The sequence below is a fragment of the Quercus suber genome, unplaced genomic scaffold, assembly GCF_002906115.3.
Source record: "Quercus suber isolate HL8 unplaced genomic scaffold, Cork oak 2.0 scaffold_276, whole genome shotgun sequence".
Taxonomy (NCBI): domain Eukaryota; kingdom Viridiplantae; phylum Streptophyta; class Magnoliopsida; order Fagales; family Fagaceae; genus Quercus; species Quercus suber.
The window spans coordinates 115,971-140,609 of record NW_027069732.1 but is presented as its reverse complement, the minus strand read 5'-3'; the positions used below and the strand labels follow the sequence as shown (position 1 = coordinate 140,609).

The window sequence follows — 24,639 nt, the reverse complement described above, 5'->3', positions numbered from 1 at the left end:
AGGACAAACCAGTGTTAGTAAAGGTAAGTAGGTTATCAGGTTGAGGATAGGAGCTAGTCACGATAAGCAGGCAATATTTTCCGAGGAGATAAAACTCCTCGGGAAGCAGAGTGGAAACCTAAAGCTTGACCACCCAACAAGTACTAGGAAGTGGACAATCATGCTTGGAAGAAGGATAAACCTTGGAAAGAAGAGAGTCAACAGAGAATTGAGAAATATCTGGGAAAAAAGCTGCTACAACCGCATTGAATGCCTTCAAGAAGGTGTTGATAGGACAAGTATCAAGGAGATTATCAAGCTGACCTACACGTGGAAGACTAAGATGAAAGAATGGAAGGAAGTATAAAAGGAAAAGGATTCCATTACAAAAGGGATCATTAGAAAACTAAAAAAGAAACCACTTTGTAACCAAGAACTTGAAATATTTGTATAAGTCTGAAAATAACTATAAGAACATACCATCCTCGGGCATGGCCAATGAGTCTTTTTCTTTTCAACTTGTTCATCTTAGCCATTCCAACACTAATTAACCTACTGTGAGTTACTTTTAAATCATTGAATGTTTAGTAACAAACTCATTCTCTAACAAATCTATTGTTGTGGGCTTATTGGGTCATTGTCCGAATCTTTTAGGTTGTGGATCAAATTGTGTCCGAACAATATATATATTTATATATATATTTAGATTCTTTGGTTTTTACACCCAATAATTCACTTGCCACAAAAATTAAAAAATTAGATGAGGCACATGGCCAAAATTGAACTTCAATTAAATTCAGTTTAAAATCTAATTAATTTAGAATTTTTTTGCTCAATAATTCATTGGCACATAAATTTAAAATTAAATAGACACATGCACAAAATTAACTTCAATTTAGAATTAATTTGATTTTCTCTTAACTTTCTATTTATATATATATATATATATATATATTAAAGAGAAAGAATTGAGAGAAGAGAGAAAAAAGAAGACAAAAATTAGAGAGAGCCATTAGAAGTGTCATACGTGATTTGAGGATCTCTATAGTATATTTATGTTTCTCACTCATCACTTGGCACTAAATTAAAAAAAAATGGGACAATCGCAAAATTGAGACTCCATTAAATTTAATTGATTTCTCTAGTTTTGGCTAATATATATATACATATATATTAATAGGCAAAACTTAGTCAATTAAATTTTAAATTAAGTCAATTTTTGTCATGTGTCTAAATTATTTTTTTTTTAAAGAGGAAAATCAAATGTGACATATCATAAATATTTATCCAAGTAGTTATTGAGTACAAAAACCAAAGAGTCTAAAATAAATGAATGTTAAAAAAAAATGTTCACAATAACAAAAATTAAGAAGTAATAAATAAATATGGACAATTTACATTTATTACCAATAATATTCTTATAAGATTTTTAAAAAGTTAACAAAATATAAGAAGCTATCAATATATTTAAATTATATATATATAAATTATACCATGCATTTATTGTATATCTTTAAGTGTATTTTGTATATGCATGGAGTTACAAACCAGTATATAAAATGAAAAGTTATTACATATTTTAGAAATGTATGGTTTAAAAAAAGTTTAAGTTAATACCATGCATAATTTGAACCTCTTCTAAAAAAAAGTTTAATTTGAATTATATAATTGTAACGTTTTTTTTTAATTGTACCTGTGCATATGCATGTGGCTACATGCTTGTTTAAATAAAATATAAAGGGAATTTGAGGATTTAATGAGAAGTAATTTTAGCACTAAAATTTATAATCATAGCCACTTTTCGTTTGAATGTAAAGTTACTCCATGAAATTTTAAGATGAAAAACTATGGCCCTTAATTTTATATTGTTGACAACTGCAACTTTGTGTATTTGTATTATATTGTTACACCTCGTATGCTCTTAACCATACTTTTGACAATTTGGTAATAACTGAAAAGATTCAATCTAAGCTTTACAAACTACAACAAGGTAATTAGATGAGACACATGGCGCAAAATTAGATATGATTTAGAATTTGATTGGATCTAGACTTTTCGGTTTTTACACCCAATAATTCACTTGCCACAAAAATTAAAAAAATTAGATGAGGCACATGGCACAAAATTGAACTTCAATTAAAATTCAGTTTAGAATCTAATTGAATTTAGACTCTTTGATTTTTGCACATAATAATTCATTTGACACATAAATTTAAAATTAGATAAGACACATGGCACAAAATTAGACTTCAATTTAGAATTAATTGTATTTTCTCTTAACTTTACCTATTATATATATATATATATATAATATTTAGAATTTAGTTGATTTTAGACTATTTGCTTTTTTTACCCAATAATTCACTTGTCACAAAAATTAAAAATTTAGATGGACATGTGACGAAAAATTGGACTTCAATTGAAATCCAATTTTGAATCTAATCGGATTTGGTCTCTTTGATTTTTATACTCAATAAATCACTTGGCACTAAATTAAAAATTAAATGGGACAGATGGCGCAAAATTGAGAATCCCATTAAAATCTAATTGGATTTTCTCTAAGTTTTGGCTATTAATATATATATACATATATATTAATAGGCAAAACTCAGAGAAAGTCCAATTAGAATTTCAAATCAGAGTCCAATTCTATGTCATGTGTCCTAAATTATTTATTTTTAGAGAGTTTTATTTCCTAATTTTAGAATCAAATGTTGACCATATCATAAATATTCATCCAAGTGAGTTATTGAGTACAAAAACTAAAGAGTCTAAAATAAATGAATTGAAAAAAAAATGATTCACAATAACAAAAATTAAGAAGTAATAAATAAATATGGACAATTTACATTTTATACCTAATAATATTCTTATAAGATTTTTTAAAGAGTTAACAAAATATAAGACAGGCTATCAATAATATTTAAATTATATATATATAAATTATACTATGCATATTATTGTATATCTTTAAGTGTATTTGTGTATATGCATGAAGTTACAAGCTAGTATTTATAGATGTCAAATATATGTGGTATTTAAAAATCAAATAAATGTCATATGTCATACATCCATCTAAAAATGAAAAGGAATCAATAGATTCAATTGAAAAATTCCATTGATGTGATCCATATCATAATCATTAACATGTCAATTTGTAAATATTTTGAAATAAAATTGTTAATAGTTTCCTTACCTTCATTACTGCTCATCCACCTTTTCACGAGGGCAAATTTTCAAATAGTAAATGTGTTGATGAACAAGATCGACCTAGTAAATTAGCATGGTTATTGGACACAATACAAGAAAGACACAACATTTTACTTATATTGAGGACAAACCAAGGTCTTGTATTCAGTAGATAAGGTGCTGAATGGTTAAGCATATTACTTTGGTCAATTAACTAAATTGGGAAATGGTTTATATCCCAAACTTTTTGACGGTTAGCAGTTTTATTACTTATGGTTTGTCTTGGTAGTATCTATTCATTAAAAAGAGTCTACGTAAATGTTAAAAAGGGTCCTGAATTGAGATTAAGATTTTAGAACACAATGCCTGAACCCTGAAGACCTTATTCATGATGCCAATGTGAGTACGAAGAAATGATTATTAGGTGCTCTCATAATATATATATATATATATATATTTTTTTTTTTTTTGCTCTCATAATATAATTGATATAGTACTACAATACAAATAAGTCACCTAATTCAAAATTTTAACTTTTTTTTTACACTTTTTAGTTTGAAGAACAAGGCAACTATTGCTATTGTGGAATTAGTGTCCCATCAAACTAGAATCATTCTGTTCCAAGTTTCAACATTGGATTGGAAGCTAATAAAATTTATCCATATATGTTACAATTAAAGGACACCTTAATTGGGCTTGGCTATCGTTCAATTTGGAAAGACTCCTAGAGTTGTAGTCCACGAAAACCATTTTTCTCGTTTCTGACTCTCCCTATGGGGCAAGAAAATTGAAGAAAACACTTGTTCAATAACAAAACCACCCTGAAGTTGCCATTAACAAAACACTGTACCAATTTGACGCTCTCTAATAGTTTAGCTAGAAGCCAAGTAACTTAATTCTAACAATTCAATGGGCTTTACCAGAAAATAAGTAATTTAGTCAGGGTAAATTGTTGGGTAATAAATATATGTATCTACTCAACTGCAAGCAATATTGTATTTTTTTTCGCCATTATCTGGACTGTTTTAACTTTATATTTATTTGAAGACAGCATATTGTGTATTAACTGGGCAGACACCACCAGTATCACGAAGTCCAAAAAACTTGGGCCACATAATTTTTGTTCTATGATCACTTCCTTTTCCGAATTATTCATATGACCACTTTTTGGCACGACACAATCCGACACTACATAGTACATGGTACATACTTATTGAGATTTCAGACGGCCCAGAAGTAATGGTCTTTTCCTTTTCAGTTCTTACAAAACCACGCTTGAGTCGAGCCTCAGGCTCAACCAAACAATTGAGGGTTCCAAGATCGCCACTAGTTAACAATTTTGCCTTAATAATATGAACCACTTATTTTATGCGACAGACATTCTGAGTCTCTGACATCACAATACTTTTTTGAGACAATTTGGAAGCAATTCTCTTTCTTCAGTTGTTATCAACATATGTTAAAAAGTAGCAACACTGTCTTAACAATTCTGAACCAAAAAAAAAAAAAAAGACGACGACATAGAAAGTAAAGACAGTCTGATGCTTGAGCCTCATGCTTGACTAATAACTTCCACACCAACGCATCTCTGGCATTACATTTGAGACAGTCCAGAAATTATTGCTCTTCTTGAGCTCTATGACCATTGACCACTCCATCCTTTGACAATCCGACATTACATGCTTATTTGAGACAGCCCAGAATTATTGCTCTTAAGTTCTTACTGTTGTCCCATAAAGCTGAATCCAGACCCGATTCCCACTGTCCGTGGTTAGGTCTGAAATTAATAAGTTCTTACATCGACGATTTTTATGTGCAAAAAGCGACTTGTAAGGGGGTTTAGGATTCAAAAACAACGACATAGGAAACCATTATTGCTCTTCTTGACTTCTTACTGTTGTCATATAAAGCTGAATCCAGACCGCTTCGCACTGTCCATGGCCCGTTAGGTCTGAAATTAATATGTTCTTACATCAAAAGTTTTTTATGTGCAGGGACAACATGTACGGGGATTTAGGATTCAAAAACAACATAGGAAACATTATTACTGTTGTCACATAAAGTTGAATCCAGACTGATTCCCACAGGCCATTAGGTCTGAAATTAATATGTTCTTACATCTACATTTTTTGTGTGCAAGGAGCAACATGTTAAGGGGATCTAGGATTCAAAAACAACATAGGAAACAGTATTGGTCTGTATGATGGGAGGCAAACCCGCTCCCACTTATAACCATCTTGAATCCATATAAACAGACTCATAAAGCAGCAAAAGAATCAGTGGTGTATCAATAATTACATTCAGTCTCATAACATAAATAAAACCATTGGCATTTCATTTATGATTCCAAATAATATTTACAAATCAAGCCATGCAAAATACAAAACAGAATACAGAACCGGACGTTAAAGACTTAGTGACTGGCGGATGGTTTTGTCAGCAATTCAAGCGATTTCTTCAAGTAGTCTACTGCAATTGACACGTCGTCAAATGCCAGCGCCCCTACTGCAAATCTTGCAGCTTTATGTGCCTCGGCAATTTTCTCGGCTGATGGCTGATAGTTACTGTCATATTGATATGTTTGGGCAGCAGCAGGGGAAGGTTCTGAAACAGTCCCATTTATGCTGCTCGAACGCTGTGGGACATTTGGCGTGTAGTTTGTCGCAGGAGGAGCTGTGTGATGAGAGTAGGAAGCATCCGAGCCCTGATAGTAAGAAGGATAGTTAGATGGAACTGCTGGGAGGCTACTTTCTGAAAAACTTGGATAAGTTTGGAAATGAGGATAAGAGTAAGAGGAAGTTTCATGAGGAGGGAAATTGGAAGGCAGATGCTGTTGAGGTTCTTGTGGGTAAGATTGATGGTGGTATGGCTGAGGATAAGTAGGACTTTCTGAACTGTTTGTTGCAGGTGGTGGATGAAAGTCGTGGGATGGGTAACTGGAAGTAGGGTAAGAAGGAGGTGATGGTGAAACATATGTTGAACGCTGGTTGTCTTTATCATGGAACTGAACTGCTGGAGGAATGATTGGAGAATGTTGGTCATCTCTATCATGGAACTGAGCTGCTGGAGGAATGTTTGTAGAATGTGGGTTGTCAATATCATGGCCACGTGACGATGGAAGACTTTGTGTAGAATGCAGGCTGTTTCCTTTATCATGGAACTGAAGTGATGGATCAGATTCAGGTCCAGGACTGGTAACTGCAGTTTCGCTTGGCCCAATATCCTGCAAAGATGAATATAATAAAAGATTTCTTAGAATTGTCATTGTTAAGAATTACCTAATGCAAGCAACTTTTGATTAATGAGCAATTAAAAATCAAGAGTTTTGAAGTGAACATTTATTAAATCAGTGGGTAAAATGCAAAAAAATAACACTTTTTTGGAGTCAGCTTCTTAAACTGTAAGACATTTTCCAAAGTATCCGAGATTATGATCCATCATGGAAAAACAAACAAATCGATTCCTTGCTACAATTAAGCAAAAATTATTTCTTCTTTACCATATTCAAGAACCAATAAACTAAAATTATTTAAAATATAGTTTCATTTAACATAATGAGCTAAGAAGGGGAGAAGAAGAGTGAGAATATTATTGTATGAATTTAAACATGTTCCCCACCCCCCAGAAGAGAGAGAGAGAGAGCGGGTTGGGGGGAGGGCAAAAGGGTTCCCAAGAAAATATACATGTGCATATGTGTGTGTGTCACATTTCATGCTTATTCCAGATAATTCTAATAAAATCCCCTTGTTTTATTTTACAAGAGTAATCTAAATTAGAGTTTAGAACCATACATATGAGCCACTAAGTGATGGAATTGACAGATCATCATCACCAGCAGGCGGGCCTGGGTTCGGCTTCCTTCCTTCTTTTAAAGCTTTCCTTATATCTGCTGCTTTCCAAGCTGCATACTTCTGCTTCTCCTCAAGCTGTAAAAGAGGGCTATTGCTTGAAAACTATAAAAAAGCTATCCTACGTTTTTGATAAGTGAAAGCCTATTCTATGTTCCTAATATCACAATTAGATAACATGAAGAGTTACTAAGGCCATTAATAACATGATCAGAAACTCACATCAAATTGGAGTACCCCAAACTGGTTGATAATCTCAAAGAAAATGCTTGCAGCATAAAATGTTTTTGCAGTATTCCTGTAAAAAGTTCAAAAGAAATAAATGTGAAATCAGTTGCATTATGTACGTATATATGTATATATGATTCAATAAAAATTTATTGAGTGGTGTAACATTGCTTAAAATCACATTAAGTGTAACTTGATCCTCATTGAGGGAAAACAACTCTTCTTTTTGTTTCATTTTCCCCCCTTTCAAGCGTGATGAACAACTTTTATTTTTGTTTCTTTTTTCCCCCTTACAAACATAATGATTCATCAGAAGTGTTTTAAGGTGATTCACATTGCGAAGTCTCTACTGGTAAACTATAAGCCCTCAATGGCTCAGATTTATTGATGACAATTAAAATGAAGTTACAACCCATATAAGTACGAAAAGTTAGAAATAATGAGTCCTAAAAGTCGTATCTCCTATATTATTAACTCTTTGTTCAAAGAATTAGGCTAATCAAGATAAAGGACAGATTGAGGAAGATGAAAATAGGAAGCCGTGAGAACAGGTGAAATTCCCTGTTGAAGTTTGGAAGTGCTTGGATGATGTGGGTTAGTGCTGATTCACAAACTTTTTCAATGAGATCTAGTGTTAACAAAATGCCTAGCGAGTGGAGGAGTACTCTAATAACTATTTACAACAGCAAGAGAGATCTTTAAAATTGTACAAAATACTGTAGAATTTAAATAAATAAATAAAATGAGTCACGCTATGAAATTTTGGGAGAGAGTGATTGAACACAGGTTAATAAACAAAACAAAAATATTATAGAATCAATTCGGTTTTATGTCAAAGCGATTTGCATAGAAGCTATTTTCTTACTTAGATGCCTAATAGAAAAATATGGGAGAGGCCAGTAAAGATCTTCATATGGTTTTATTGACCTAGAAAAAGCATATGATAGGGTCCCAAGAGGGGTTACATGGTGGGGCCAAAAACAAACAAAAAAAAGTTCCTTTGAAGTGTGTGTGTGTGTGTGTATATTTATTTATTTTTATGGATAAAGTTCCTCTGAAGTATATTAAGTTGATTAAAGATACATACTGTAACTAGTGAGAACAAGTGAAGGCATTATAAGTGAGTTTCCTATTACTATAGGTTTGCATCAAGAATCAGCACTAAGTCCAAATCTCTTTGCATTAGTGATGGATGAGCTCACTAGAATTGATTCAAGAGGAAGTCCTTGGTGTATGATTTTTGTAAATGATATAGTTTTAGTGGATGAAATCAAACGTAGAGTTTATGTCAAGTTAGAAATTTGGAAAGAAGAATCTAAAGGCTTTAAATTAAATTGGAACAAAGATGAAAGGGTTATAAGACTTAACCAAAAAAGAGAGAGCTTATGATATCTTGGACCAATAATTCATGAGGATGGAGAGACTGAAGAGGATGTGAATCAAAGATAAGAGCAAGTGGATGAAGTGGACAAGTGCATCAAAATTTGTGTCATCGTAGAATACCTATTAAATAAAAGATTGGGGAAATTGCATTTTACCCACCTGTGGTTTGCTCAAAAAACACTTTACCCACCTGTGGTTTAAAAAATGACACTTTGCCTACCTGTGGTCTAATCTGTTAACCAAACATTTACCCACCTCTGTCCCACCGTTACTCTTAACACTATTCCACTCAAAAAAAACAATAGCAATTAAATCAAAACACTTTCCTGAGAAAAAAAAAAAAAAAAAAAAAAAAAGCTTCCTTTTATCCATCCACCCTTGTTCGAGATTGTGATCCACTCCATAAAGATCAACCCATGAAACTCTCAGCATCAAAAGAAGAAGGTAGTCCTATCAAACCCATGTGAAGGATATTGAAGATTTTCTCTCTTGATTTAAACAACAGGTACGATTTTGATAGTTAGGGTTCTTGATTTCTTTTTCAAAATTGCTGGTAGATTTTTTTTTTTTTTTTTAATTCATTGCTGGTAGGTTACTTGATAGATTGTTGGTAGATTACTTGATTTCTTGGTTCTATTGCACCACGTAAACCAAACATTCATATGCTCCTTCATATTTGTCTTGTTAATAAGTCAAAGACCAATTACTGAATTGCTTTCTCATAAGGCTCTTCCATTGGTCTATTTGCAGCTGTCGTCATCTTCTGAGAGCAAATTTGGAAGGACTGAATTGGGTAATATTATATTTACTAATATTAACCTGGTAAGTCAAGTCTATGATTTCCTTGCTGGTTTTGTTATCAGTATTTATTTTCTTCGTTGTACAAATCAGATCAGTGGAATGGAACAGACCAGCTTTTTATTTCAGCAATCTTCAAAGGTAGTCCTGAATCTACTTATATGAAGTAATGAGATAGGAAGCATCTAAATGATTTCAGTGATAGGTCATAAAATGTTTTGATGGATGGTCAGAACAACAAGGGGTGTACGGGTAAAAGGAAGTTTTTTTTTTTTTTTTCTCAGGAAAGTGTTTTGATTTAATTGCTATTGTTTTTTTGAGTGGAATAGTGTTAAGAGTAACAGCAGGACAGAGGTGAGTAAACGTTTGGTTAACAGATTAGACCATAGGTAGGCAAAGTGCCATTTTTTAAATCACGGGTTGGTAAAGTGTTTTTTTAGCAAATCATAGGTGGGTAAAGTGTAATTTCCCCTAAAAGATTTAATTTCATACAACTTGCTATGTTCTATGGTACTAAATGTTGGGTTGTTAAGAAACAACATTCATAAAATGAGTGTAATTAAAATGAGAGTATTGAGAGTCACTTAAGATGGTTTGGTCATGAGAGAGATTAATGCACCGGTGAGAAAGAGCGAGTTTATTCAAGTTAAGGAAACCAAAAAAGGTAGAGAAAGACCAAAAATAACATTTGTATTAGTGAAAAAAGACATGTCAATTAAGAAAGTAATAAAGAATAGGACTTTGGATAGAATAGAATGATGGAAAAAAATACATATAGCCAACCTTGACTAATCTATTAAGAATTCATAGCCGACCTCAAAAATTTTAGAACTAAGCCTTAGTTGTTGACGTTGTAATGTTTTTACAAGATTGTTAATTCGTTATATCAATACCATACCCCAACACCAGGCATTTACATACAAATCACATATACCATCACCATACTCTACCACAACCATCAACTAATTTGCAGAAGTCATCAACCATCAACTGTTTAGGTCACATTGCTAGATTTCCATATTCAAATCTTGTGAAAATAACGAAACAAAGGACCCTCAAGTCATGAGTTATTCATTTCATCAGTGCCTCACAACAAGAGGTGTAGATAAACTATAGTCTCTAAGATTACAACTATAGGTGTAGACAGACTAGAGTCTCTAAGAATATAAGTATATAACTAGAGGTTAGTCATGAGGCAATAGCATTCAACGTCTTTTAAAATGATAGTCATATATGAGAAACAAGATTCGACATACAAATCAGCTCGTCCTGCACGATCTTGCTTGTCTGCCTTCGCAAAGACATTTAAGGCAAAACCCTCCAGATGCAATCGGTCTTCAGGCCCCAACTTTAGTGACTTCTTGTCCTGTAAAGGACAAATGGCAATAGACATCAATATGGTGAGAGATATTGAGATTAAACAAACTTAATAAATTTCTATAGATCTTCAAGAGACAAGTTTTTTATACTCCCTGTATACCTGGGCAACTCAATTTTTTTTATATCAATGAATTTTTCCATTATTACTCACCAAAAAAGAAAAAAAGTTCTGCCTACGTAATGCTTGAAGATTTGAAGTTTTGAGGACTTCGTTTTATTGGATGTTAGATTGGGGTTCTTTTTCCATGTATTCATTACTAGATATGCTTGATCTTTGTACTTTGAAAGGTTGATTTTCATGCTCCCATGCATACTCCCTGTGTACTTGGGGCTCTTTTTTTTTTTTTTTTTTAATCAATAAGATTGTTATTTATCAAACACACACACACACACACACACACACACACACACACCAAGTTCCATCTATCTCCTACAACAACTCAATGTCAGCAGATATTCTTTCACAGTATCTACTTGATAAGTCCATTGTAACTATAAAATTGAGTGATACGTATCCGTTTGGGAACAGCTTATCTAATTTTTTGCTGAAAGTACTATAAATAAAAGGTAAAAGCTAAATAAAATAAGTGGATGACTCACATGAAACCCGCAAATAGTAAGAAAAATAAGCAATAAGTTAGCTTATAAGTGCATCCCAAACAGGCATGTAGGATAGAAGGTATAGGATGGAACATAATCGAGCCTATGGGCTAGTTGCTCCTTAGAATGCCCACCAAAAAAATAATAATAATAATAAATAAAAATTCAAAAGTTTCCACTCTTAAAAATAACTATGACATCTTATAAAGAATTAACCTCATGATGTTCTAAATTGTAATATACAACCATTTCAATGGTTTTCAATAATGATTTCAGCTTTAAGTACTAGTCATCATCAAATGGGGCAATATCCAAATTCTATTTGAAACAATAAGAACTTGGAAATTTCCCTATAAATAAGCAAATCTAAGATTCAAATTTAACGCTTGGAGGACCATAATAACTTCATGAACTTCAAAGTTCAAACAACATTCTAGTTACAATGAGTGTTGCTTGTAGTAATTGCTTCCACCCTGAAGCACTAGAATTATAAACGAATTGATAAACCGAATGAAAACCCCACATTTTGAAAGAACATACTCTCCAGTCAAATCCAAAGAAGCAGCATATAAGAAGTAAAGAAATCATTTCATTCTTAAAAAATGACCAACTTTTGTTAAAGAAATCATTTCATTCTTAAAAATGATCAACTTTTGTCACCGTATTTAATAACATTTAAACCTAAAACCTATCCCACAAGCAACCACAAATTCTCACTATGGAGCAAAATATATGAACAATGTGAGGGCATTACAGGCAGAAGAAACATATTGTATAAAGTTCAAGCAGCGAAGTGGTTGCCAAAAAATGTTTTAGCGCATTCGGATTAGGCAACAGGAAAATTGACACTCTGCTTGAAAGCCTCAGTACCAGTGCAAATACAAATCAGACCAACTTTTTAAATTTGCAACAGTTTTCCCAGCAGACAGACAGTAAATGAAATATTTACTATTAATTCTACTATGCATGAAATATAGAACCAAAATAATGGTCTTAGAGCATGATTTCCACATAAGTATAATTCACCGTTAAATCAGGACATTATTAACCCCAAAGGATAGCACAAGCTGCTAGGGACCACGCCTCATGAAGAGGTGGTCACTAGTTTTAATCTCCCATTCACCTTCCCCTTGGGGCCAAATCTGAGAAATGGGACATTATTTCAAACTTTTCAAAATTCAAATTATCACTTGGAGCAACACAATAACTTCACAAACTTTGGGCAACATTTTTCTTTTTTTTTTTTTTTTCTTTTTTTATGATGTGGAAGCTCACCAAGGCAAGGCCCTTTGGACCTACCACCGGGGAGTAAACATTAACATTCTAGTTACTATTAGTTTCACACAAAGTAATTGCCTCCACACTCAAAGCTACAAAATTTATAATTCTCCATATCAAAACTATCAACAGAGTGAACAGACAAACCTAAACTCTACTCAAACACACATAAAAGGTACACAAAAAGTAAAGAAACCCTTTTGTTCATGATTAATAAGATTTAAGCACGAAACCTATCCAACTAAAGAGCAAACATAACTTACCAGTGTCAATGAAAATTCATATGTGAGGGCATTACAGGCAGCAGAAACATATTGTATCAAGTTTAAGCTGCAAAGCGGTTCCCAAATTGTTTTAGCACATTCAGATTAGGCAACCGGCAAATTAATGCTCTGCTCGGAAGACTTAGTACCAGTGCAAATACAAATCAGACTAAATTTTTAGTTTCTATGAGTTTCCCAGCAACCAAACAATAAATGAAATATTTACTACATATATTCTAATATGCATAAAATATACAACTGTAACGATGGTTTTGAATCAAAATTTCAACAGGAAGTGCTGTTCAATGATAAAAACAGGAAATTAATAATCCCAAGGGGTGGCACAATCAACTAGGGACCACACCTCATGAAGTAAGGTCACTATTATAAATCTCCCTTTCCCCCTTCCCTTGAGGCTAAAGTTCAACCCAAAAGGAAAGAACATATTCCAAAATTCTTTGGAACCAAAGAATTTGGATATTCCTTATAAAATTAAGTCCAAAATTTGAATTATCACTCAGAGGACGATAATGACTTCATGAGAATTCATAACCGATGTGAGGGCATTACAGGCAGCAGAAACATACCACATAAAGTTTAAGCTGCAAAGCGGTTCCCAACAATTGTTCTGGCACACTCAGATTAGGCAACCAGCTAATTAACCTTTGCTTGGAAGCCGCAGTACCAGTGCAAATACAAATCAGACTAAACCTTTAGATTTTACCAATTATACCATAAACCAAACGGTAAATGAATATTTCCTATTTATATTCTAATATGAACAAAATATAAAACGGTAACAATGGCTTTGAATCATGATTCCACAGTAAGTATTATTCAACATTAAAATGGGATATTATGAATGCCAAACTGTAGCACATTCAGCTGGGAACCATGACTCATGAAGTAGAGGTCACCAGTTCAAATTTCTAATTCTCCCTCCCCTAGGGGTCAAAACTTNAGTTTCCCAGCAACCAAACAATAAATGAAATATTTACTACATATATTCTAATATGCATAAAATATACAACTGTAACGATGGTTTTGAATCAAAATTTCAACAGGAAGTGCTGTTCAATGATAAAAACAGGAAATTAATAATCCCAAGGGGTGGCACAATCAACTAGGGACCACACCTCATGAAGTAAGGTCACTATTATAAATCTCCCTTTCCCCCTTCCCTTGAGGCTAAAGTTCAACCCAAAAGGAAAGAACATATTCCAAAATTCTTTGGAACCAAAGAATTTGGATATTCCTTATAAAATTAAGTCCAAAATTTGAATTATCACTCAGAGGACGATAATGACTTCATGAGAATTCATAACCGATGTGAGGGCATTACAGGCAGCAGAAACATACCACATAAAGTTTAAGCTGCAAAGCGGTTCCCAACAATTGTTCTGGCACACTCAGATTAGGCAACCAGCTAATTAACCTTTGCTTGGAAGCCGCAGTACCAGTGCAAATACAAATCAGACTAAACCTTTAGATTTTACCAATTATACCATAAACCAAACGGTAAATGAATATTTCCTATTTATATTCTAATATGAACAAAATATAAAACGGTAACAATGGCTTTGAATCATGATTCCACAGTAAGTATTATTCAACATTAAAATGGGATTTATGAATGCCAAACTGTAGCACATTCAGCTGGGAACCATGACTCATGAAGTAGAGGTCACCAGTTCAAATTTCTAATTCTCCCTCCCCTAGGGGTCAAAACTAAAAAATAAGGACATTATTCCAAACCTATTTTGTAATAAAAAGAATTTGGAAATTTCCCTATAAAAACTGTCAAGTCCAAAATTTGACGTCACTCTAAGCACCATAATAATAACTTCACAAACTTTGGGACAGCATTTTAGTTACCACTTACCATTAGTTTCACACAAAGTAATTTTACCTCCACTCTCAAAAGCTTCATAATCTAATCCTCCATACAATACTATCAACAAATCAATGAATCTAATCTTTGATCAAATACAGATAAATGATACACAAAAGTAAACAAATCCTTTTGTTCATAAAGCAATAAGATTTAAACCTAAGACCTATCTAACGAAAGAGCAAACACGAACTCTCATCATCCATAACAATGTGAGGGCATTACAGGCAGCAGAAACTTTTTTTTTTTTTTTTTTTGATAGGTAATCAGAAAAATATTATTAATGAGAAAAAACAAGAAAAGTACAAGTTGTTCATGATGATGAACAACAAGAAAAAAAGGAACAAACAGCACAGCAAAACAAGAAATCAGGAAACTAAGCTAAGGGAAAACATAAACTCAAAGAGAGAAGAACAATCAGTAAAACCCCAACAACGAGACTACTCTAAAAGACTATGTTGGCATAAAACCTTTAATTCATCCAACATCTTCTCATTATCCTCAAAGGAACCACAATTTCGTTCCAACCACCCAATCCACATAAGCACCCTGGAACCAAATTCCAAATCTCCGAATTATGTTTCCCAAGCCACTGATGCCAACAAGATAACAAACCCGCCATTGATCCTGGCACAACCCAATGAATACCAAAGGCCTGAAGCATAAAAGTCCAAAGGGAATGAGTAACTAAACAATGAAGAAGAAGATGGTCTACCGACTCCCCATCACAACAACACATACACACCAAGTAGCCAACGGGCGACCCCTAAGCATTAGATTGTCCAAAGTGAGGATCCAACCATGTGCAGCTGTCCACAAAAGAACGCCACTCGCCTAGGAATCTTTGGTTTCCAAACACCCTTCCAAGGAAACAAAGAATTCGAAACAACCCGAATCGCATGGTAATAAGACCGGGTGTCAAAATTACCATCACCCTTTAACCGCCAACAAAGAGTATCACTCTATTACCCCGAGGAATACGAGTTTGGATAAGCTGGAGTAGGGAATAAGATGCAGCTAGCTCCCAATCTTCAAACGCTCTATAAAACCTTAAATTCCATCCTCTAACAATACCCCCTTCTGGCAGCAGAAACATATTTACAAGTTTTAAGATGCAAAGCGGTTCCAATGATTGTTTTTGCACATTCAAATTAGGCAATTGGCAAATTAAGATGCTCTGCTTGGAAGCTCAGTACCAGTGCCAACACAAATCAGATAAAAATTTTAGGAGTTTCAAAGCAGCCAACAGTAAATGAAAATTTACATTTTTTTTTTTTTTTTGATAGGTAATCAGAGAACTATTATTAATGAGATATGCATAAAATATACAACCATAACGAAGGTTGTAAATCATGATGTCAACAGTGAGTGTTATCCAACGTCAAAAAGGGACATTATAACCCCAAGGGGTAGTACAATTAGTAGGGAGCCACACCTCATGAAGGGTCACTAGTTTAGATCTCCCATTGGCCTTTCCTTGAGGCAAAACTAATGAAAAGGACATTATTCCAAAATTCTTGAAACCAATAAGAATTTCAAAATTTCCCAATAAAAACTTTGGTCCAAAATTCGTATTATCAATCACAGCACCATAATAACTCACCGAAGTTCAGGGCAATATTGTAGCTACCATTAGTTTCTTTGATAACATAGGAAACCTTTCTAAAGAAGAGCCCTTTGGACTCGCCTTTATTCAGTAAAACCTACCACCAACTGACCCAACCCGCCAGAACCAAGTGCCAAGAAATCCAGGGGCAGTTTATGCTCATGCTTAGGAGCACCTAGTCACCATTACTTTCATACACACTTCATTACCTCCACTATCAAAAGCTTCAAAATTTATAATCCTTCATACCAAAAAATCAACAAATTGATAACCCTAACAACCCCCACCCCACACCACAACTCACCCAGCAATTCAAAAGAGCATAAACTCCAATCAAATCCACATAAATGGTAAACTGAAAGTAAACAAATCCGTTTGTTCATGATTAATAAGATTCAAATCCAACGGAAAGAGCAATCACGAATTATCATTTCTCACTATCGGCGAAAAATTCAGAAACAATGTGAGGGCAATACAGGCAGCAGAAACATATCGTAAAAAGATTTAAGCTGCAAAGCGGTTCCCATCAATTGTTTTAGCACATTCAGAATAGGCAACTGGCAAATTAAGACGCTCTGCTCAGAAGCCTCAGTAGCAGTGCAAAATTCAAATCAGATTAAAATTTTTAGGTTTTTCTAATGATTTTCTCCGCAATCAAACAGTAAATAAAATTAAAAAATACCGATTTAGAGCAATAATAATAAATAAATAAATAAGAGAGAGAGCGAGAGAGAGACCTTTTCGAGCTGTTTCATGAGGGAAACAAGGAGGGAATTGGTGGTTTTGGTGCGCTCGCTTTGTGGAATTTTGAGCCCTCGTTCCATTGCGTATAATCGACCTGCTCATAATGGCAAACAGATTGGAGGACTATACTATACGGCGTCGTATTATTCAGAGTGATTTAGGGTTTTAGATAGAAAATACAGAGAGAGAGAGAGAGAAGAGAGAGAGATACACACAGTAATAAGCGACGAGAGGCTCGTGCTTTTGTAACTCATCGGCGCGTTGGAGATACGGTAGGAGAAGCTTCGCTGGCTCGTTCTCGCCCGCCATTGAATCTGATTCCCGCAGAGAGAGAGAGAGTTGCGTCGAGAGAGAGCTTAGAGAAAATGCTACGATACGACACCGTTTGTGGGAGTCTATATCTTCGACGCCAAGATTTTAAACTTGCAATTCGTACGTGTAAGGTTCGAGGCTGGGACTAGGGGCGGCAATGACACAATGAACACATCGTGTCAAAACCCGTCAACGACTCAACGTGTAAGCAATATAAGCTATGAGTGGAGCCGATCCGTTTGATATAAGTTCCAGATTTTTTCTTTTTTCTTTTTTTTTTTCAAATACAAGCCCAGCTCGAGCTCATCGTTATAACCAAACAAAATTTTGTAGTCAAATTTTGCTCATTTTTATATCAAGCAAGTTTGAGCTTGTTTACGAGTTGCTTGATTAACTTATTATTTTTTTTATATATTATGAAATCATGACTAAAATGTTTTATCTATTCATAATTTTATGAATTTTTACTACAAATAGACTCTTTATATCATCAATAAGCTACTAACAATAATCTACCATCAATATACATATTGACAAACTTATACAATCAAAATTAAAGTGTATAAAAATATTTTTAGACAAGTATACATATAAATATATAATATTATATATAGTTAAATCGAGCTCTCATATTCACGAATAGTGGCAACTCCAGGAATATTTTTTAGGGGGGGTCATTAAGAAACTTAAATTAAATATAATTTGAATATATCTAGTTATCGATAAAAAAAATTGCAAATACATGAATTTTTACAATTCCTTTCTACGAGTTTTCATATTTTAAAATCGTTACATGATAGTTTATTATTATATATCATTATCTATTGTCAATGTAGGTGTGACAATTTTATTTTGTTAATTTTATATATCTTTTCTATTTTTATGCAATTTCCATTATTTATTTCTCATTGTTTTTATAAGAATGTTTTAATCTAAATGACAAAACTCAATTCACTTGCACTTTATTAATTATTGATCAACACGGCTATACTCATCTATACACAAATAATACACTAAATGTCTATTTCACCAATCAAATTCTTGAACAATTACTAACTTTATAACAAAAAATTATTATAACATAATAACAATATACACACGTGTGACAAACCCTCTATATTTTCTAATTATTAAATTATAAAAGTTTTATTATATTTATACTATACATGAACATATTCACATACATCATAAATAACATTATAACAAAAAAATAATAAAAATAAAACACATATTAGGTGCGCACACACACATAAAATATATATTTATGATAAAGGGAATTTATAATAGATAGAGAGATACTTACAACTCACAAATATTCACTCTTTAATTTTAGAGTTGAAAGATACTAAGATAATCAAATTGAGAAGACTGAGATGAAATTCATTTAAGAGAGATCTATGATTTGTGTTGTTATTTGATTTTGGACTAAGCTGATACGTGATTAGAGTGAATAAGATTTAAGTCAGGGTGTGCAATAATATTTTTAATGGTAAATTGAACTAATAAAAAAAAATATTATATGCATAATTTTGTTTTCTTTTTTCAAGTTAGGGGGTTCATTTGAACCCCCCGTAGTAGCTCTAGCATCACCCCTGTTCACGAACTTGTTCATAAAATCATTATAATGTTTGAGCTTAGTTCATTTAGTAATCAAGTCTAAACTTAAGGCTTTAACTTGTATTGTTTTCTAAACAAAAAAAAAAAAAAACATAAACAAGCTTTTCATGAACTGAGCTTGAGATGTTAGTAACCAGCTCTGTTCATTTACAATCCTACTTTCAATCACCTTGAGAATTGTAGGGGCTGGGTTTGAGCACTGCTTCTATTAGATGAGTGGACTCATGCCCAACTAGCCCAATCCAATACAATGAATTTGTAGAGAATGGGTTCAAGAACTAGGTCTTAATAAGGATTACAACAACTAAACATGGTTGCGAGTGGGTTAAATAACAAGGAAATAGATTCAAAGTGTAAAATTCCATCCTCAGCAATCTCCTGAGAAGCTTGTAGTTCTTATTATTTTCTCGATACTTGGTTACAAAGGTTTCTAAGATGATACGAATTGCTACAATATTTTGTGCTTCCCCCTCCCCCTTCACTCTGGGGGATTTCTTCCATTATAGACTCCCTCTTAGTTGATCTTGGCCCTCCATCTGTTGATCATGCGAGTTACTACTTGAGTGTTTATCCCATCAGCCACTTTCCTCAACTTTCTGTGAGCTGCAGCAACCTAGACAACTCCGTTCAGGGGTCATTTCCTCATTAATGCGGCCAGAATGTTAGTTGTTGGCATTTAATGTGGAGGTGACAGTCTATTCTTGAATTACTCCTCCACCATGCTTCCATGGCTGACCCATTGTACTTGACTTTTTCTTGGAGTGCTTAGGGAGGCTGCCTTTGGTGGTCTTCTGCTCTTCCCTTCTATGATCTTGGCTGGCCGAGGACAAGATCGTTCTCGGCGATGTTTCTTGGCAACTTGGGTTTTCTACGTTCATCCTCGGACGTTTCTTCATCCTCGGCGTAGGACTTGGGCTTAATATAAAGTGGGCTGGGGTTGCTAGATTCTTAGGCCCCACAAGAATATTCTATTTATATGAATAAACGTCATTTTTATCATACATGCATTTGGATTCTAACCCTTTTTATCCAAAATAGTGAGAAAAATATATTTTCGGGTTGTTTTTCTTAGATTGTGTATAAAATGAGTCAAAATTGGTACAGTCATGTCAACTCACTTAATAAGCATTTTGTGTTAGGAATGAAAGATTTTGACCAGTAGTGGCTTCATGATTTTTTTTCTAGGAGGGTTAGCATTGGTGGTGCTAGAAATTTTATCGTGGGTAGGGAAGAAAACAAAAATGAATACATTTTTTTTTTCTTTATATACCACTTCCATACAATTTAGTATACAATACAACTATATTGTACAATAGTCTAAAATTTATTAATGGTTTAAAGATCAGTAAAACAACAACTATTGAATGCATAAACAAATATAATTAAATAATTAATCATACAATTTTGTCAAATAACTAATCAAACATTTAATATAACATAGACGTGGACACAGATATGTTGGTTGTATCACTAGTGTAATTTTTTGCTGATGAAGAAGAAAGTGCAAGAAAAACAACTTTATTCCACTACCAATGCCAAAGTACGCCAATGTTCGAGAGAGAAGGTTTTTTATTTTTATTTTTTAGAATCAAAGAGCAAAAATCTGAAACATTTTTTTTTCTTTCTTATAAAATTAAATATTTTAAGAGCAATGCTATTAATACAATACTTTCACAAAAATTTTACAACAAAATTTAGGTGGCACAACTATATTGTACAATAGTCTTAAAAAATTATTAATGGTTTAAAGATCAGTAAGACAACAACTATTGAATGCATAAACATATAGAATTAAATAATTAATCATACATTTTTGTCAAATAACTAATCAAACTTTTAATAAAACACAGATGTAGATATAGATATGTTGGTTGTATAGCTAATGTAATTTTTTGCTGATGAAGAAGAAAATGGCAGGAAAAACAACTTTATTCCATTGTCAATGCCAAAGTCTAAAAGAGAAGGTTTTTTTTTTTTTTTTTTTAAATTTTTAATTTTTTTTATAATTGAAGAGCAAAAATTTGGAACATTTTTTTCTTTCTTATAAAACTAAATATTTCAAGAGCAATGCTATTAATATAACACTTTCACAAAAATTTCACAACAAAATTTAGGTGACAAGTTGTTAAATGTAGGTAACAAAGTTATGTTATTTGCAAGTCCATATAAAAAAGTTACAAATTACAACTTAACACTTAACATTTATTGTGAAAATAGTACTAAGATGATCATATTTAAGTTAATTTCAGCTAGGTTTTTAAAAAATTAGGGTAAGCGTGTTCAAATTTTTATTTTAGGGGTCAAAACAAAAACAAAAAATTTATTTTATATATTTTGTTTTGGGGGGTAGGTTGTAATGCAACCTCTGATTTTAACATGATTATTAAATAAATTGGATTAGAATTAAGCTATGCATTTGAAAACCCTTGCCATGACAAAATAGGAACATCACCCACTAATGCAAATTGCTACTTTGGACAAAGTTTAGTTATAAAATTGGTTGTAGCCTAAGGTGACAACCTTACTCAATATCTTTTTATTAGAGGTGAATTTTAACAAATCCACTATTGGAGTACATTTTCTTCTTATGTTATCCATGTTTGCAAAATTTCTAGAAAATTAAAGATTAATAGTTATGTCATCAATAAACTGTTTAAATTGCAAGTTTTGTAGTTTAAAATTATGCAAAAAATATAATCTTATAGATCATATAATAAATAATATTCGATTGGTACAAAATTTGACATGTGTATTAAGAGCATAAAAACACATGCAATCCAATGATTAAAATTTTGAAATATGTGGTAATGTTAATTGTGGGAAGGGTAAGATTCGAATACAAAATATAGCTCATGGACCCAGTTTGAGGAGGTAGAAGAGCCCATACTCAAATTAGACCTGAACCAACATGTAAATGAAAACCCGAGAATAAGGGATGAAGAAGCGATCGCCCAAGGATCAAGTCGAATTCTCATTGGGAGGCATAAGGCAGGCCACTTGCACCAAAAAACAAAATACCGAAGAAAACGGTAGAGACGTGCAAGCAAAGAAGAAAGGAAGTATCCAGACGAAGTAATCATTATCTCCACATTCAATGCACTGCACCAACTCAGTTGATCGCATTAATAGAGGAATGACCTCTGAACAATGCCTTCATAGCTTGCAGCACATTCTACCACTTTCAGCAAAACCTTGATGGGACAATCATCTAAAGGAAGGCCAGTGACTATACAAGTGGAGAGCTAAGATGCAATTCAACTGACTATATAAAAGAAGGAAGCCCCAGTAGAAGCGGGGATGAAACAATGAAAGAAATACTGGCATTGTATAGCACTATCCTGTGATTAAGCCTTGAATATTATATGAACAACCGCTCTTCGGCCAAACTCGAGGAAGAGTTAATTCCAAAAATCTGTTCTTCTTTCATGAGTTATCTAACTTTATATCATCCATCTAAAGATTAAATCAAACAAGTACATTAAAGTTGACCTCGAAAGCCCATCGTCTAACAAATTAATTATATTGGGCCGTCTAACCTAAATCCACTATTCTAAGTGGGCTTAGCCTATTGGGCTCGCTTACATTAATGATATTAAGTAAAGTTATAGTCTTAGGTTACAACCAATTTTGTAACTAAATGTTGTCCACCTCAAACTTTCTCTTTGGGAAATTGCATTAAGAGGCAATTTAGTAATTTACATAACAATATAAAATAGGATTATCTAGAGCTGAAAATTTGATTTGGATCAAAATAAGCAAAGATTTCTCAAATGTGGTTCAGCTAGATCAACATTTTAAGTTCGAATCCTATATAAATGAGATGTTTATTTTGCTTAAGAATGGCTAATGACATTATAAATATAACGACGATGAGGTGAAGTTATCAGTGAACCCGCTTGAAAGAGTGTTTGCAAAACTACCCACTTTGTTGTCCCGTCTAAGCCTCTCTTGTTATTGATTTCTCATTTCTCACCCAGAAAGAAGTAATTATATTTAAGCTTCTTTAGTTATCAGTTTCTAGCCTACTAAAAAAGGTAATTATGGTCATGCTCAGGCAGTAATACCATATCCCATTGCTGGGGGAGGAGGGGCATTTGTCCTAAAATGTGATCCATAAAACATATCAATTTTTGTTGAAATAGAAATGGGGAAGTTAATAACAATTTTCAGATTCAATCTAAAGGCTGAATCTACTACGCAAGAAAGATAACATATTTCATTAAAAGTGAATTTCTAAACACCGCAAGACATCAACAATTTCTGAGATCATAATCATAGATTAATTTTCACATGGTGGTTTGTATGGCACCCCACCCTGTGGGGTTCAAACCTAAGAAATGATGAACTCAAATTGATCACAAGTATCTTATCACCTCATCTCAAAGTGACATAAATGATAGATAAAATTTATACTGATTTCATCAGCTAAATCAAGGTAAGTTAATATGGCTTGGCCGTTCTCACAAGGACAGTTGTATTTTCATTTAATTGGAGACTTGGAGTTCAATATGAAAATGCTACAAACAAATTACTGACCCAAGAGCTGTCAAACTTAGAGAAACACAGCCCTTGATTTATAGATACATAGCAAGCTTTAGCTTCCAACAAACTCTGGCCACCAGAAGGTCCAAAACTATAATTGTAGGACATTCAAGATATCAAAAAGATATATTCTGCCATCCACCATAATCTTCCCTGTCCTCCCTACTCAATCTAGGGCTATATAGTATAAAAATTTGTATATAGTGTTATTGTGTCTACAATAAACTATATCCATCCAGGGCAGAAACTAACAGATAGAGATTGTATTAACAAAAAGAGGGGCTACAAAAAGTTGTTATATGTTCAACATCTCCCAGTTCAAGCATGGTAAAGAGAAGCCTCTATACCTTCCAAGTTCTTTTGGTGAGTTATATACTTTTATACAAAGATAGCAGGCATAGATATTATCATAAGTTCGCTTCTCCCTTCAAAAGAGCAATCAAAAACATAGTAGTACTAGTAGCTGCTGAAGCCAAGCTGTCGTCCATCAGTTATCACCACCAACATGTGAAAAAGCACAAGTACATTGCAAATGAGTAAGTGCAACTCCAAAAGCCAACCTCTAGAAACTGTACAACATTGTCCACAATTTCTAAGATCACAACTATAGTATAAAATTTGCAAGGATACAAATTATACCCTTTAAGTTTAGTCAATTGACATTTTAGTCCTTTTAAGTTTCATTTTGTCATCTTAGTTCAATAAGTTCACATTTGCTATCACCTAATTAATTCTTTTGTCTATCTGCCTTCAACTATTAAAAAAAAAAAAAATTTATATTAAAAAATTACTAAATTCTCTTTTAAATAATAAAAAAAATTATTGAAAAAAAACAGGAATCCACACCAAGATATCAGATTTTCACACATGAAAAACACCCAAAAGAAATTGCTACAAACCCAATTCAAACCCATGGAACCCAATAAATCAAGCACACCAACCAAAACCAAGATCAACAACGAAACCACAGCAACCAACCAA

At 33.2% G+C, this 24,639-nt stretch overlaps 1 protein-coding gene across 1 annotated transcript; it reads right to left on the bottom strand.

The window, feature by feature from the left end:
* Window positions 1-5,347: 5,347 nt before the first annotated feature.
* On the bottom strand, window positions 5,348-17,681 carry LOC112018344 (protein HOMOLOG OF MAMMALIAN LYST-INTERACTING PROTEIN 5). The gene is made up of 6 exons (XM_065781714.1): window positions 17,403-17,681; window positions 17,181-17,281; window positions 10,682-10,791; window positions 7,239-7,314; window positions 6,960-7,094; window positions 5,348-6,391 (listed from the first exon to the last, which is right to left on the bottom strand). The coding sequence occupies exons 1-6, from the start codon at window positions 17,494-17,496 to the stop codon at window positions 5,582-5,584; spliced, it is 1,326 nt and encodes a 441-aa protein (XP_065637786.1). The 5' UTR covers window positions 17,497-17,681; the 3' UTR covers window positions 5,348-5,581.
* Between the last annotated feature and the right edge of the window lie 6,958 nt (window positions 17,682-24,639).

Bases quoted from the DNA above. Each gene is read 5' to 3' on its own strand.
- LOC112018344 (XM_065781714.1), bottom strand. From the start codon at position 17,496: ATGGCGGGCGAGAACGAGCCAGCGAAGCTTCTCCTACCGTATCTCCAA. The intron at 10,792-17,180 runs GTCTCTCTCTCG...TGTCCTTTACAG, and splicing joins TCATGAAACAGCTCGAAAAG to GACAAGAAGTCACTAAAGTT. The intron at 7,095-7,238 runs GTGAGTTTCTGA...CCTCTTTTACAG, and splicing joins TTGGGGTACTCCAATTTGAT to CTTGAGGAGAAGCAGAAGTA.